General features: G+C 41.9%; 1 protein-coding gene across 2 annotated transcripts in view; it reads right to left on the bottom strand.

The window, feature by feature from the left end:
- Positions 1-17,074, bottom strand: part of NR2F6 (nuclear receptor subfamily 2 group F member 6) — a 43,013-nt gene extending 25,939 nt beyond the window's left edge. The window contains exons 1-2 of one of the 2 annotated variants that reach the window (XM_075850869.1): positions 15,960-17,074; positions 1,025-1,146 (exon numbers count right to left, since the gene is read on the bottom strand). In XM_075850869.1, the coding sequence (XP_075706984.1) occupies positions 1,025-1,146; positions 15,960-16,231 (394 nt within the window). In that variant the 5' untranslated portion in view covers positions 16,232-17,074. The remainder of the gene's footprint in view (positions 1-1,024; positions 1,147-15,959) is intronic. The other variant, XM_075850878.1, reaches the window with a different exon arrangement.
- Between the last annotated feature and the right edge of the window lie 781 nt (positions 17,075-17,855).

Here is a 17,855-nt window from a genome sequence, read left to right as displayed (position 1 = left end):
GGCATCCTATTGGTCCACGGTGTCCTCCATACCCCCCCCTAATTACTTCTTGTTTAGTGTCAATGCCCGCGCGCCACTGCCGACAGTGCCCACCCCAATTGCATATACATGGATGATGAGGTTTATATACAGGGTTGATGGGGTAAATACAGGGATGATGGGGGTCTTTGTATATTACCCCACCTTCATCATTCCTGTATGTAACCCCATCATTCTTGTATATAACCCCCATCATTCCTGTATGATGGGGGTTATATACAGGGATGATGGGGGTAATATACAGACGCGCCCATCATCCCTGTATATACAAGCCCGACATCATCCCTGTATATATATATAACCACCATCATCCCTGTATATACCACTGCGGCGGGCACAGTGTGCTCGCAGTGGCGCATGGGCATGGAGGCTAAACAAGAAGTACATGGGGTGGGCATTGGGAACACCATGGACCAATAAGATGCCTGAAACGCCGGTATATGTCAGAAGTTCAGTGGAATCTAAAAATATGCGCTGAGCCACACAGACCAGAGCAGAGGGATCTCCTTCACTCGTTGTTGGAACGGGGTTTGGGGAGTATGTATTTTATTATTTTTATTAAGCACTATTGGGGCATTATACTGCGTGAGGGCAGCTATAGGTACATTATACTGTGTAGGGGAATTATACTGTGCAGGGGCAGCTATAGGGACGTAACACTGTGTGGGGGCAGCTATGGGGGCATTATACTGTGTGGGAGACAGTGTCAGGGGGGATATTATATACAGTAGTATACAGCAGGATTATGGGATTTATATTAATTCAATGGCGTAACATGTAAAAACTGGGTGATTCTTACAAATCGTGATTTTTATTTAGGCCATAATCACCCAGCCCTAGGGCACATATACTTGCAGGTATGTTTTCTAATAACACAATGGACCCGAGATTATGCCCTCCTCCTATACCCCTAGTTAATATAATGCATTGATGACTGGTACATAATAAAATAACAGCTAATAGAGTAAAATATTGCATAAATAACCTTGAGTGAAGGCTGCAAATACAGTACCTTCCTTCCTCATGCCCACACGAAAGCATTTCTTTAGTCGGCAGTACTGACATTGGTTGCGGTGATGTTGGTCTATTTGACAGTCACGATTCGACCTATAAGCACATATAAAAGGTAAACAGAGAAATCAAATACCTATGTTTTCCCTAGAATATTTTTTTTTATTAACTACTAAGGTACAAAACTATCGTCGTTCCCATAAAATCAACAAGTCGTAAGAGGGAAATACAGCCGCACAAATGTTCAACATTCAGATTTCTCACAGCTGTTGAGTACTAAATAAATTACTTTGTGGCTTATTAAAATTTCATAGGTAATGCTTGCATAAAAATATTCCCATTTCACACTAGGTCAGACATTTCTAGCACACATGCACAAGAGCTCACCCACACAAAACCCTCTGTATTCCTAGTACTTATTGAAAGCACTTACAATAACATAAGGCCTGAGAAGGGCATATTGTACCAGTGTTTAACTATTCGGATTGCGGATATAAAGCGAAAGCCCTGTGGCAGCTTATCTCCCGTGGAAACAGGACCAGGCATCTTGAACACCAACATGTCCAATGCTTTCCTTATACCATAACTGCGAACCACCTCACCTCTTCACATTTCTCTCAGGATTGAACAATATTGAGAACAATGAAAACATCATATTGCTATGCTTTAACAATGGCATTTTATCAGATTAATAACTTTAGTGTAGTATAGAATATACAGTGGAGAGAAAACAATATGCATAATGTACACATTCCTTAATTCACATTTTTCTGTGGGTTTTAAGTACAGGTGTTGTCAATACCTGAAAAATCATTCATATCAAAAGACAGATGTGCACCCCCTCAAAAGAAAAAAAAAGAAAGTCTATCTCCAGTCACAAAGCAAGGCAGAGATAGAGCTGGCAAGTGTCGAAGATTTATTGTTTTAACTTATGATTTGGTCTAGAACGACAACTTTTTACAGACCAACCAGCTTTAGATTCAATTCTTACAAGTGTGTGAAACCAAACATTGTATAAGGAAATGAGCCAAGGTGCCCTTGTCGAGCGAGTCAGTTTTCCATGTTTGGGAGGAATGGCAGAACACCTATTCAAGCATCAGACCCCTGAAGCTCATAGACACCAAAATGGACACAGTGATGTCGAAGATAGTCCTAAAGGTGACCATTCGGCTTTATGCCTGCAAAAATGGGTAGCGTTGGATTAAAAACAAAATGACCGGCGCACTCCTCTCTGGTGGTGAAATAAATATTACAAATGAGAATTCTTGAGTAGCCAGTTCTAGCCACAAAACTAAATCTGACTGAGGATCAGAATGCAACCGGGCAACTGCGTTGGATCAATGACCTTCAAATAAACGGAACAGTATTCCTTGGCCATAAATCAGCAATCTGGTCTCATTGTGATGAAGGTAGAATATCTAATCAAATATCAAAAATATCTAATTTTTGTGTGGTTACAATTATGAAAGGCCTTTCAAAAGCGTGTGAGAATATAAAGATTACGAGTTTTGACTCAGCTACTTTTTCTTTACACACACAATGGACATGTTGATTGTTAGCATCAGCTTTGCCTACGATGTACCACTGTTCATGATGGGGTTAATCCATTTTTTCACGTGGGTAAAAGTAAATAAAACTGCAGAAGGGAAGAAGGGCTGGGTTATGTCTTAAATAAACACTGCAAAGGTCAAGAGTAATAATGCTGCTCTTACCAGAGGCCAGGCCTACATAGAGATTACAGAGATAACTGTTGGGTTCAGGAGAAAAACTCCTGACAAAGGAGCATTTTTTTGGAGAGAAAAATACCGGCTTTGCTTAGAACTTATACCAATTTCCCTACACCGTGAACTTAATCGGAGTTTGAACATTAACTATTTATAGCATAGATTAAACAAATTCAGTTCTCGGACATGAAAGCTGTCAAAAACAACACCCCAAACATGTATCAAATCCCATCATCACTTAAACTGCCTGTACACAGTATAACTTATTTGAGGAAGGATAGGACAGGTTGGATTTTCTTTCCCCGGAAAATAAGCTCATGGCAGCGGTGTCTTATTTGCCTCATAAACATCTATGCTCAGATGAATTAAACTTGGGATGGGGGGGGGGTTGCAATGTATTTGTACAGAGGCACGTAAAGTCCCCGATGCCCCATACTACGGAGCCATATATGTTTTCCGTATTACGGCTATCCTACCCTAGAAGAAATAGTTCTGAAGGATAATAGCGGAGTATTATGGCGTCAATGGCAAGAACCTCCGTGTGAGCCCTGGAGCATACATGACATTGTGGTCCCAAAGAAGTCTGGGGGCTCCATCTTATGGGTCCATCTATGACACGTCAGAACACTACTGCGAACAAAAGGTACACATTTACTTCAATCCCTGTATAATATAAAGTTGTTCACATTTCTGTGAAAAAGTAGGACAGGGTCAGAACAGGGTTTCAACTTCTGCATGTAAAAAATGTTTCCTTTCACGGACAGCAGAGAAAAGTTGTGAGAAATCAACCAACAAAGTAGAATAGAAAATCAGTGATTAACCCCTTCCCAACCACCCCACATAGATTAACGGGCTGCAGCACTGGTCCTTGTGTTCCAAACAGAGCACACAAGCAGCCTTAGTACGGGGGGGGGGGGGGGGGGTTTAGACACCGGGTCGGATCACAGCGGTGATCCGAACCAATTAACCCCTTAAATGCGGCGGTCAATAGCGACCACCGCATTTAAGTTGTTATAACAATATCGGCACCCCCCTACACGATTGCAGGGGATGTGATTGTTGCTATGGCAACCGGAAGCCTAACAAAGGCATCCGGTCTGCCATCTATGGAAGGCGATCAGGACCCAATATGCCCCCGGTCAGTGTGAAACTGACAGGTATAATACCCTGCAATACACAAGTATTGCAGGGTATTATAACGATCCAACAATTAGATCTTCAAGTCCCTAGGACTAAAAAAATAAAAAAAAATAAAAGTAACATTTCAAAAATAAAATCACCCCTTTTCCCCTTATAAAGTCCTTTATTATTAGAAAATAATAAATAAACTATGCATAATTGGTATCGCCGCGTCCGTAACGTCCTGAACTATAAAAATATAATGTAATTTATCCCACACTGTGACCGCCATAAAATAACGATACCAAAATCGCTATTTTTAGTCACTTCAGCTCCCCAAAATTTTTTATAAATAGGGATCAAAAAGTCACATGTACGATACCAATTATGATTTATTTCAGTTACTTATATATCGCCAACATATTACGCAGCGCTGCACAGAGGTCCTCTTTTTTACTGTTCCCATTGGGGCTCACAATCTAAATTCCCTATTGGTATGTTTTTGGGAGGAAATCGGGGTACCCAGAGGAAACCCACGCAAACACGGGAAGAACATACAAACTCCATGCAGATGTTGTCCTTGGTCGAATTTGAACCCAGGACCCCAGTGCTGCAAGGTAATAGTGCTAAACACTGAGCCACCGTGATGCCCTATACCAACAATAATTACAGTTTGTTCCGCAAAAAACAAGCCTTCACACAAGTTTTTTTAATGGAAAAATAAAAGTTGTGGCTCTTAGAATATGGCGACACAAAAACAACTTTTTTTTTTTTTCTAAAACAGTGATTTTTATTGTGCAAACACCGTAAAACATTAAAAAAAACCTATATACATATGGTATCACAGTAATTATATCGACCCACAGAATAAACATGTCATTTATAATGCACCGTGAACGCCGTAAAAAGAATAAAAACAATAGAAGTTTTCACGGCCTAATTTCACTAAATTCAGCAAAAAACCTGTGGGATCAAAATGCTCCCTATACCCCTAGATAAATTCTTTTTAGGGCTGTAGTTTCCCAAATGGCGTAAATTCTGGGGGGTGTCCACTGATTTGGTCCCGCAGGGCTTTGCAAATGCGACATGGCAACCAAAAACCAATCCAGCAAACTTCAGCTCCAAAAGCCAAATAGCGCTCCTTCGCTTCTTAGCTCTGCCGTGTGTCCAAATAGCCGTTTATGACCACATATTGGGTATTGCCGTAATTTACAAATCTTGGGGTGATTTTTCTTCTTTATTCCTTGTCAAAATTGATAATTTCTACATTTAATTGAAAAAAAAAAATATTTCATTTTTACGGACGAATTCCACTAAATTCAGCAAAAAACCTGTGGGGTTAAAATGCTCACTATACCCCTTGATGAATTCCTTGAGGAGTGTAGTTTGCCAAATGGTGTCTTTTTGGGGGTGTTTCCACTGTTTTGGCCTCCACTGTTTTGGCCTCCACTAGGTGCTCCTTTGCTTCTGAGGCCGGTGCTTCAGTCCATTACCACACTAGGGCCACATGCGGGATATTTCTAAAAACTGCAGAATCTTGGCAATAAATATGGAGTTGCGTTTCTCTGGTAAAAACTTGTGTTACAGAAAAAAATTGATTTTCTGACAAAAAAAAAAAGAAATTTGTAAATCTCCCCTCTACTTTGCTTTAATTCCTGTGAAACACCTAAAGGGTTAAGAAACTTTCTAAACGCCGTTATGAAAACTTTGAGGGGTGCAGCTTTTTAAAATGGGGTGACATGGGGGTTTCTAATATAGAAGGCCCTCAAAGCCACTTCAGAAGTGAACTGGTACCTATAAAAATAGGTTTTGGTGCTAAAGTTCTATGCCTTGTAAACGTCCTAGAAAAAAAAAAAAGATGTTCAAAAAACGATGCCAACATAAAGTAGACATGGGAAATGTTAATTAGTAACTATTTTGTGTGGTATTGCGATCTGTTTTACAAGCAGATAAATTTACAAAAATGCAAATTTTTGCACATTTTCTCTAAAGTTTGGTGTTTTTCACAAACAAAAGGCCTCATGCACACGAACGTAAAAACGCCCGTAATTACGGGCCCATAGACTTCTATTGGCCACGGGTACCTACCCGTATGCTTACGGGAAGGTGCCCGTGCCGTTGAAAAATATAGAACATGTCCTATTTTAGGCCTATAACGGCACGGCAGGCGCATAGAAGTCTATGGGGCTCCCGTAATTGCGGGTGACTACGCGTGTGCACCCGTAATTACGGGAGCGTTGCTAGGCGACGTCAGGGGATAGTCACTGTCCAGGGTGCTGAAAGAGTTAAACGATCGGCAGTAACTCTTTCAGCACCCGGGACAGTGACTACCGATCACAATATAGCTCAACGTGTAAAAAAACAATAGAAGTTCATACTTACGCAGAACTCCCTACTTTTTCCTCCAGTCCGGCCTCCAGGGATGACGTTTCAGCCCATGTGACCGTTGAGGCCAATCAGAGGCCAATCACAGGCTGCAGCGGTCACGTGGACTGCCACGTCATCCAGGCAGGTCGGGCTGCATGTCGAAAGAGGGACGCGTCACCAAGACAACGGCCGGGTAAGTATTAATTTTTTACTTTTAGGCTGGGTTCACACGAGCATGTTACGTCTGTAATGGACGGGACGTATTTCGGCCGCAAGTCCCGGACCGAACACACTGCAGGGAGCCGGGCTCCTAGCATCATAGTTATGTACGACGCTAGGAGTCCCTGCCTCGCTGCGGGACAACTGTCCCGTACTGTAATCATGTTTTCAGTATGGGACAGAAGTTCCATGGAGAGGCAGGGACTCCTAGCATCGTACATAACTATGATGCTAGGAGCCCGGCTCCCTGCAGTGTGTTCGGTCCGGGACTTGTGGCCGAAATACGTTCCGTCCATTACAGACGTAACATGCTCGTGTGAACCCAGCCTTACTACGGAAAGGGCTGCCCCTTCTCTCTCTCCTGCACTGATAGAAAGAAGGGGCTGCCGATTAGTGCAGTGCAATTTTGCAGTGAAAACGTGCCCGTAAATATGGGTGGAATACTGGCGACACCGGACCCGTATTTACGGCACGGTTCCATAAATATTGGTGCAATACGGGTCGAATACGTGTGACCAAGGACCCGTATCGCCGCCAGTATTTACGGGAGGAAAAAAATATGTTCGTGTGCATGAGGCCTAATACTGAATTTATTGATCACATTTTTCTACAAAAAAAAATAAAATATAGGTCTCGAGAAAACAAAATCTCAGAATCGCTTGGATAGGTAAAAGAATTCCCAATTTATTACCACATAAAGGGACGTCAGATTTGAAAAAAAAAAAAATCGGCTGCGTCCACAAGGCCAAAACAGGCTCAGTCCTGAAGGGGTTAAGCTTTCCTTACAACCCCCTTTAACATACACTGTTCAGCCATAACATTAACCCCTTTCTGCTGACATTTTTCAGATTTTCATTATAATTTTTTCCTCCCCACTTTCTAAAAGCCATAACTTTTTCCATCGATAAGGCCGTACAAGTGCTTCTTTTTGCGTGGCGAGTTTGTTTTTCAAGGCACCATTTTATCGTTCTATATAATGCACTGGGAAACTGGAAATAAATTAGTCGTGGGGTGGAATAGGACTAAAATTGTGATTACTCCAAATTTGGGGGGGGTTCGTTATTACGGTGTTCACCGTACGGTAAAAACGTCATGTTAACTTTGATCTAATGGAAAATAAGACTATGGCGATACCAAATTTTTTATATATATATATATATATATATATATATATATATATATATTATTTTTTCTACTTTTACAAAAAGGAAACTAATTGTTAAAAATAATTTTTGTTGCCATATTCTAGAAGCCATAACGGTGTTTTTTTTTTGGCGATTCAGCGGTATGGGGGCTTATTTTTCACAGGGTGAGCTGTAGTTTCGATTAGTGCCATTTTTGGGTACATGGGACTTTTTGATTACTTTTTATTTCATTTTTTGTGGGAGATAAAGTGGCGAAACAACGATTCTGGCGTTTTATTTTTACAGCGTTCACCATGAAGGTTAAATAATGGTATACTGTAATAGTTCGGACTTTTACGGACCCGGCGATTCCAATTTTGTTAGATCACTGGTACAACAAACGGCAATACTAATGTATTTCAGAATAGTGCAGTTTTCACATGCTTTTGTTAAAGGGTAACTAAACGTTCAACAAGCTTGTGACATGCCAGAAGTTTTGATTGGTGGGAGTCCGAGCACTGAGACCCCCACCAATTGCTAAAACTAAGCTGCAGAAGTGCTCGTGTTAGCGCTCAGCCGCTCAGTTTCTGTTCGGCTTCTTCCGTGAAGCCAATGTAGCGGAGTACGGGCTCAATAGAGCCCGTACTCCGCTACATTGACTTCCGGAAAAAGCCGAACAGAAACGAAGCAGCTGAGCATTCACACAAGCACTTCGTTTTAGCGATTGGGGGTCTGAGCACGGAGAACCCCACCAATCAAAACGGAGCATGGGCTACGCAGACCAAAACGCAGCAATTTTCAATGCACGGTGTGTTCTGACACTTTTCTATCATAGACAGCAGTAAATTTTTCAGCAATTTGTGCTACAGTAGCGCTTTAGTGAGATAGGACCAAACGGGATAGTCTATGATCCCCGCGCACGTTAACGCCCATGACCCTGTCGCCGTTCATCGGCTGTCCTTCCTTGGACCACTTTTGGTAGGTACTAACCACTGCACACCGAGAACACACCATAAGACCTGCTCTTTTGAAGATTCTCTGACCCAGTCATAGCCATCACAATTTGGCTTTTGTAAAAGTCGCCCAGATCCTTACACTTTTTCCTGCCACTAAGGCCTTATTCACACGAACGTGTTATACGTCCGTGATACGCGCGTGATTTTCACGCACTTCGCACAAACTTATTTTAGTGAATGGGGCCATTCAGACTGTCAGTGAATTTCACTCAGCGTATGTGCACTGCGTGAAACTCACGACATGTCCTATATTTGGCCCTGTTTCGCGTAGCACGCACCCATTAAAGTCAATGGGTGCGTGCAAATGGCATACGGCACACGGAAGCACTTCCGGGTGCCACGCGTGATGCGCGCTACAGTAGTAAAATAAATTCATGAAAACAGAAAAGCACCTCGTGCTTTTCTGTTTGTAAACATAAAAACAGAGTGTCAATGATGCCGGCTGCGGGAAAATCACGCAGCCGCGCACCATATGCTGATGACACACGGACCTTTTGCGCGTGCAAAACGCAGCGTTTTCTGCGCACGCAAAACGGACACGTCCGTGTGTATAAGGCCTTACACATTAATGTCAAGAACTGACTGTACACTTGCTGCCAAATATATCACCTCTTGACAGGTTTTACGGTCACGAGATTATCAATGTTATTCACTTCACAACGCTTCTTTAATGTTATGGCAACAAACAAAAATTAAAAAATAAAATACTGAAAGCTTCATAGATAACGTCAGGAAAACACTATGGAGGAGATTGATCAAAACTTATAGAAAAGAAAAAGCAAAGTAATGGCCCTCATTTATCAGAGGCCTTTTTTACATTAATGCCAACTTGAGGTTGGAAGAAAGAACATTTTGCTAGACATCTAATTTTGAAGAAAGAAAGAAAGAAAGAAACTGTGCCATTTTTGGCGTTTTAAAGGGGGAGAGGGCTTTCTGTCAGCCCATTGGCCAATGGGTAGCCATGGCAGCCGAGGGCTTAACAAAGTCCCCCTTGTCTGCCATACGTTTGCGCATATAATAGTTGCTTGTCGGTGTAAGGCTATATTTACGAAACCGGCAGTCAGATCGGCCGTGAAAAAAAGTAAAATGGCTGCATTCTTAACATGTTCAGGATAGTGAACTCCCAAAATTGTTACATATATATATATATATATATATATATAAGATGGATGCTTACACAATTCCTACATTCTGTGCATTAATTTGTTTGCTTATTTGATCAAGCTAGTAGGTCTTCATGCGATAATGCCTTCAACCCGTTCCCGACAGCCCGGCGGTGCAAGTCTGGAGTCTACAATTAAGTTTTTATGGCGTCGCTGTAGAAAAGGCTTATGAGCACTCCAGTATGCCAAGAGTGTGTTCACATCAGCGTTTGGTTTCCATTGATAGCTTCTGTCAGACCTATCCTTCAGGGGAACCCATCAACGGAAAGGCAAACGGAAACCATAGCTTTCTGGTAACATTACCATTGATTTCAATGGCAATGCTTCCGTTGCTAATGGTTTCCATTTGTCTCCGTTCCATAAGGCCTCAGGTTTTTTTTTTTGCCGGAAACAATAGTGCAGTCGACTGCACTATAGATTGTCAGAAAAAACGGAAATCTTACAGAACGGAGACAAACGGAAACCATTAGCAACGGAAGCATTGCCATTGAAATCAATGGTAATGCTAACAGAAAGCTATGGTTTCGATTTGCCTTCCCATTGATAGACCTTTCAGTCATAGGAACCCAACAGAACCCACCAACGGAATCAAACACTGATGTGAACAGGACCGAATACATTATAAAATAAAGTTACTAAAAAGTTATCCCTTCATGGCATCAAGAAAAAAAAAAAAAGAAAAGAAAAGGAATGTCCACAAAAAAAGTTAATATTTAGCATAAAATATATTTTATTGCCCATACATTACATAAAACAAAAAACCTACACATTAGGTATCTACACAACCGTAACAGCCTGAAGAATTAATAAGGCCTTGCTCACACAGCATTTTTTCCGACTCGTTTTTGCCGCGTCTTACAAGACAAAAAATGCGGGGAAAAAACGCATGCTTTAAGCTTCCCATTGACATCAAATGGAAAAACGCATTGCAGTGCATACGACACATTTTTTTTACGCGTGCGTGTTTAAAAACGTGTCATGTAAAAAAAGAAGCATCAGGTCAATTCTTGGCATGTAAAACGCGCCTAATTGCCATAGTAAAATGGGAGTCCTAACTACGTGTTCAAAAACATGTAAAAAAAACGAATGAAAACACCTGTACTTTAAAAAGCGCTTTGCAAAAAAGGCTAGTGTTTTTGACGCGTTTACACGTCGTATTTTTTTTTTTGCGCAGTGTGAACAAGGCCTAAAACAGGTTACTTAGCGTGAACGGTATGAAAAACAAAAAAAATTACAGATTCTGTTTTATGGCTGCAAAAATAACTAACAAATTACACAGTAGCTTATTTGTACCCCCAAACTGCGCAGGAAAAAAAACCAAAAACATTTCTCCCGCATAAAACCAAGTCTCGTCAATGAAAAAAAAAAAAAAAAAAAGTTACAGCTGCTGAAGGCAGAGCGGCAAAAACAAAAATTTTGCTGATTAGAAGGGTTATCCAGGATGTGATTTTTTTTCTTAATAATATTTACATATCCTTGCCCCCGGTGATCCAGCGCCAATGCTCTGGTGGCACCCCTGGGGGTTTACATGCATGTAGCATGTGACCATTGCAGCCAGAGGGCTCAGTGGTCAAGTGTTGAATTTCTGGCATTATGTCAGAAATACATTTGTCACCACTGAGTCCTGTAATTGGCTGCAGCGTTCATGCTACGTACTTGTAAACAACCTACGGGAGTCCCGCTGGAGCATCAGTGGTGGATCGCCCTGTGTAAGGATATGTATATATTGCTTTTTTGGTTTATTTAATTCATTTGCAGCCCCTATTTAGAAATGTTCACATCCCTGATAACCCCTTTAAATTCTTTTCAGGCCTGGTCATTGGGGGGGTAAAAGGGAACCGGTCAGCAGTTTGAAGCCCACAAAACTGATGACAGTGCAGGGTGGGGAGTGCAGCACAATCATACTTATGTTGTCGGTCATGCAAGATGCATGACTGAGAAATCTAAGTTTTGATGTCCCTCGACACCGCAATCGCCACAGAGTGTTTAGTGCTCCGGGCTCCCTGCACTGAACACTGCCAGTCCCTCCCCTCTGCTCTCCAATCAGGAGACCGCTAAAGCAGTCACTCGGGGCAGAGATTGGCACTTGCGAACATGGCCCCAAGCGACAGAAATGTCTCGGTCATATAACTTGCATGACCGATAACATAGGTATGTTTACGCTATTCCACAATGAAAAGTTGCAGAACAGCTCAATTGAACTTCCAGAGAGCTATTCTGCATGAATATCCGCATGCCACTTCGTGGCAGAATCCGGGTTTTAGCAGTAAATGATCTTCAAAATCCACAGTAGACTTGCACGGCGCAAATCCACACAGTGTGAACATATGCTTAAAGTAGTACACTAGGGTGGTCACGATACCAGAATTTGGACTTCGATACCGATACTTTGTGTAGTATTGAGATACTCGATACCAAAACGATACTTTGCCGACAATAATGATAATATAAAAAAAAGTTCTTCCATTTTCTGATGTGAGGCACATGGTGTGCTGAATTGCCTCACATTAATAGTAATTAACCTCATCATGTTCCTCAGTCATAATGGACAACATTGGGTTAATGTGAGAGATACATGATGGGGTTAATTAGTATTAATGTGATGCACATGGAGGTTCAAAATTCATAATACCTCGTGCCTTACATTAATAAGTGAAAGAAAATTTTATTTTATAACAGAGTAAACATGAATGATGCTATAAATGTGTTATTACGGTCACGACTATACCGAATGTGTATATTTTATGGATTGAGACTTATTTTAATGTTTATTGTAAAAAATTTGTTTTATTTTTTTTATTATTTAACATTACTTTATTTTTAAACTTTAATGTACTGGCATATACACTACCGTTCAAAAGTTTGGGGTCACCCAGACAATTTTGTGTTTTCCATGAAAACTCACACTTATATTTATCAAATGAGTTGCAAAATGACTAGAAAATATAGTCACGACATTGACAAGGTTAGAAATAATGATTTTTATTTGAAATAGTAATTTTCTCCTTCAAACTTTGCTTTCGTCAAAGAATGCTCCATTTGCAGCAATTACAGCATTGCAGACCTTTGGCATTCTAGCGGTTAATTTGCTGAGGTAATCGGGAGAAATTTCACCCCATGCTTCCAGAAGCCCCCTCCCACAAGTTGGATTGGCTTGATGGGCACTTCTTGCGTACCATACGGTCAAGCTGCTCCCACAACAGCTCTATGGGGTTGAGATCTGGTGACTGCGCTGGCCACTCCATTACAGATAGAATACCAGCTGCCTGCTTCTTCCCTAAATAGTTCTTGCATAATTTGGAGGTGTGCTTTCGGTCATTGTCCTGTTGTAGGATGAAATTGGCTCCAATCAAGCGCTGTCCACAGGGTATGGCATGGTGTTGCAAAATGGAGTGATAGCCTTCCTTATTCAAAATCCCTTTTACCTTGTACAAATCTCCCACTTTACCAGCACCAAAGCATCCCCAGACCATCACATTACCTCCACCATGCTTGACAGATGGTATCAGGCACTCTTCCAGCATCTTTTCAGTTGTTCTGCGTCTCACAAATGTTCTTCTGTGTGATCCAAACACCTCAAACTTCGATTCGTCAGTCCATAACACTTTTTTCCAATCTTCCTCTGTCCAATGTCTGTGTGCTTTTGCCCATATTAATCTTTTCCTTTTATTAGCCAGTCTCAGATATGGCTTTTTCTTTGCCACTCTGCCCTGAAGGCCAGCATCCCGGAGTCGCCTCTTCACTGTAGACGTTGACACTGGCGTTTTGCGGGTACTATTTAATGAAGCTGCCAGTTGAGGACCTGTGAGGCGTCTATTTCTCAAACTAGAGACTCTAATGTACTTGTCTTGTTGCTCAGTTGTGCAGCGGGGCCTCCCACTTCTCTTTCTACTCTACCCGTTTGTGCTGTCCTCTGAAGGGAGTAGTACACACCGTTGTAGGAAATCTTCAGTTTCTTGGCAATTTCTCGCATGGAATAGCCTTCATTTCTAAGAACAAGAATAGACTGTCGAGTTTCACATGAAAGCTCTCTTTTTCTAGCCAATTTGAGAGTTTAATCGAACCCACAAATGTAATGCTCCAGATTCTCAACTAGCTCAAAGGAAGGTCAGTTTTATAGCTCCTCTAAACAGCAAAACAGTTTACAGCGGTGCTAACATAATTGCACAAGGGTTTTCAAGTGTTTTCTAATCATCCATTAGCCTTCGAACAGTTAGCAAACACAATGTACCATTAGAACACTGGAGTGATGGTTGCTGGAAATGGGCCTCTATACACCTATGTAGATATTGCATTAAAAACCAGACGTTTGCAGCTAGAATAGTCATTTAGCACATTAACAATGTATAGAGTGTATTTCTGATTAATTTAATGTTATCTTCATTGAAAAAAACTGCTTTTCTTTCAAAAATAAGGAAATTTCTAAGTGACCCTAAACTTTTGAACGGTAGTGTATCCATACACTGATATTACGCAGGCAGTTGTTAGGTTGCGACTGTGTAATACAACCATTGCCCTGCTCCTGACAAGTGTGCACGCAGTCAGCATGAGGTGATGCGGCCGGCGCTGCACTAATGAGCGGCGGTGCAGGCACTGAAGACAAAACATGGGGGGTGTTTTGCAGTGCGCCCGCCATGTTAGGTTTACAGCACCGGCAATCATAAATGCAGCACCGGCCACTTCACATATTACACAACCGCTGCCCCGCTCTAACAACATTCATGTGTTACGATGCTAAGCTCTGCGGCCGCATTACATCATACCAGTGACTACATTCATGTATTTCAGCACTGCGGCCACACAGCTTAGTATCGAAATATATGAATTAACGGTATTGAACCGTTTGAGGGTGCACGGTATCGAAACAGTATAGAAGTTTTGATGCATCGTGCAACCCTTTAGTACACACGATTGCATGGTGCATCCTTATCTGCTTATTTATATGCAAATATTATGCCTCGATACTACGTCCAGTTGTGTGATTAGTAATAACATACCACCCCAGAGACAACGATCAAGCCTGCATACATTGACTGCAAAAAAACAGACAACTGTAACGACAGATGTGTCATTAAATCTACTTTCTTTCAGGAGCGCTCTCCAAAAAGGAAACTTTTAGGTCACATGAACACGATGCGTATTACGTGGATTTTTCTGCGGCAAATCCAACAAAGTAAACGAGTAATCTCATCTACCCGTTGCAGTATTTTTCTGAATGTAAACTTTAAACTTCGCAGCATGTCGATTTATTATCTTGCGTTTCCATCTCAGAATTGTAGACAAGTTTATATATAAATTTTTTTAAAAAAAAAACAAAAAAAAAAACCACACACTAAAATCTGAAGCGTAAAATCCACACGTGTTTCTGCAACACAATGTAAAAGATGCACCCAAAAATGCATTAAAAAAAAAAACGCACAATTAAGTGCGGATTTTACATGCATTTATTTGCAGTTTTGTTGCCGATTTTCTGCACCAAATTACGCAATGTGTGCATGTCGTCTAAATGGGTTCGTTGGCACTTCTAACCTAGTAGTTTAAATAAGCCATCGGGCCTCCATAGGACAAATTCTATGCAGGTACTTTCATACCAATGCCGTACTAATCTCAGTAACTGTACGGACATACCTGCATAGGATGTATTCAGTAAAGACCTGATGATTTACAAGAACGGGTGTAGAGGTAGAAACTTCTCCCTAATAACATTGGCACCATACACCATGTATAAACAAATAACACCACCTACTCAATGCTTTACTCTAAGCAACCATCTAGACCTGGCGGGACACATAGGTTACAATATATATATATATATCGTGGCAGGTGGGCTCACACAATTTGATCAAAATGTGCGCTAAGAACCTCCCTATTGTAAGTAGATTTAGCAGTAATGCATATTTATTTATATTAGGTGGCATTAGTGTTCACAGCATGGTGTCGCCATTCGTGTGATATATTATATATATACACACACACACGTACGTACGTTTATTTTGTGAGGAATACAATACATTTGTCGATAATCCGGAATAGTGTTAATATTGATTCTTCTCTACACCATCACATCCATTAGAGATACTGGCTTATCAAACATTATGCTACAATGTTTCCTGCGGTAAATATCCTGGATGTACACATTTGAATACATGGAAGACAACTATGTACAGTTGTACTCACCTGCACGTGTAACTAAGATTTCTGCGGATACTCCTTTTAAAGAAGCTCTTGCATCCCTCGCAAGTGAAGACACCATAATGCTTGCCGCTGGATTTGTCACCGCACACCACACAATCCACCTGGATCCCAGGTCGCTCCTCATCGCCCTGCTCTGGGTCACTCATACCTCCAGGTGGCGAGGCCTCGTCCTCCTCAGAGTTTCTGGGGTAACCTTTCCCCATCCCATTAGTGTCTCCATTGGGATCTCCCCAGCCCCCAGACACCATGGCCATAACAACACCAAAATCAACAAAAGTTATGAAAACAGCAGAGCACAAATCTTGGCAATAAGCGCTAGCCAGTTATTTGCATAGCCAACTATTAAATGCCAGCTTGCTAGAAGGGCAGAGGGGAATATTCTGCTGGCTAAGAGAGTGGTGCTAGAGGTCAAGCTTGTGGTGGCAGCACTTTATGCCGGTCTTGTTTGGACTGCCTGGGATACAGAAACAGGACAGACCGGTTGTGTGGGACCGAACAAGATGGAATGAAATACAGCTGCCCTGAGGGAGGTTTAGGGCTATGACAGAGCCGCTGCTACACAACACAGTGTTATGGCGAGTCAAGTAAAGGTGAAAGAATAAGCGGCGGTGACTGTGTGTATGTACAACCACACTGTGTGGAAGTTTGGTAGTGTGAGGGAGCGTGTACCCCGGTAGTGTAGCAGAGCTGAGGGTGGGAGCGGTGTACCCCGGATGTGCCGGACTGTGCGGTGCACTACAATGTGCTTGGATACGTTGTGAGTTGAGCGCTGCGGGTAGTGTACAAGATCGCCGTAGTGTAAGGAGAGCGGTGTGCGGGATTCTACCGCGCCCTCGGAGATAGTAAATCTCTCTGACGAGGGACGGACGTCTACGACCAGCTTCAGAAGTGTGTGAGGGCCCCCCCTGCGGGGAGCAGTTACCCGGCAAAGCCCCTCTCTGTTCGCCCCATGCCCGGTGCCCGGTCCGGAGTGCGGCCGATGGGAGCGGGGAGGGAGAGGAGTTGGAGCCCCTCCTACCATGTGACACCCGAGAGGAGGGTCCAGAGCAGAGAAGGGATCCTGCATCCGGAGGTGGGGGCACTGCCGGGTATGCGGAGAAGAAGGAATTACCTCACAGAACAGTTATACAGGTGCTTGTGTCTGAGCGCGGGTACCTCGTCTCAGAGAAAAGTCCACAAGACAAGGCGTTTACATGAAATATATATATGTAAAGTTACTCACACTGTGTGTATATATATATCGGAAATTTGCTGCAAAAGTCCTCTCTTTATAGTGGCTGATACAACCAGTGTCGGACTGGGGTGCCTGGAGACAACCCTACAGCTACCTTTATTCCTTGTAAAAATGTGAAAATTCTATGTTTTTTCAAAGTCACTTTTGGGGGTTTTCCACTGTTTTGGTCCCTACAGTGCTTTGCAAATGTGACATGGAACCGAAGACCATTCCAGCAAAATCTGCGCTCCATAATCCAAATGGCGCTCCTTCCCTTCTGAGCCCTACTGTGTGCCCAAGCATCAGTTTGCCGTAATCGTGACATATTGCTTTACACATGTTGGGGTGCTTTTTCTCCTTTTATTCCTTGCAAAAATGCAACATTTTTTCCTTGACGTGGCTGTATGAGGCCTTGTTTTATGCGAGAGAAATAGTATTTTTTTTTCCCAACATTTTTTTTTGCGGCGTGAATATAGGAAAAAGCGATTCTCTGCATTGTTTTTCTTGTTTATTTTTTATCCTGTTCACGTTTCACGCTAAATAACCCGTTCGATTAATTGTACATACCTAATATGTGTAGGTTTTTTGTTTTTATTTAGTGTTGGGGCAATAAAATGTATTTTATGCAAAATAGTGACCTTTTTTTTGGACTTTTTTTTTATTTA

The sequence above is a fragment of the Rhinoderma darwinii genome, chromosome 1 (genome assembly GCF_050947455.1).
Source record: "Rhinoderma darwinii isolate aRhiDar2 chromosome 1, aRhiDar2.hap1, whole genome shotgun sequence".
Taxonomy (NCBI): Eukaryota; Metazoa; Chordata; class Amphibia; order Anura; family Rhinodermatidae; genus Rhinoderma; species Rhinoderma darwinii.
The sequence above is the reverse complement of the archived record's forward strand: the minus strand, read 5'-3'. Positions and strand labels throughout refer to the sequence as shown.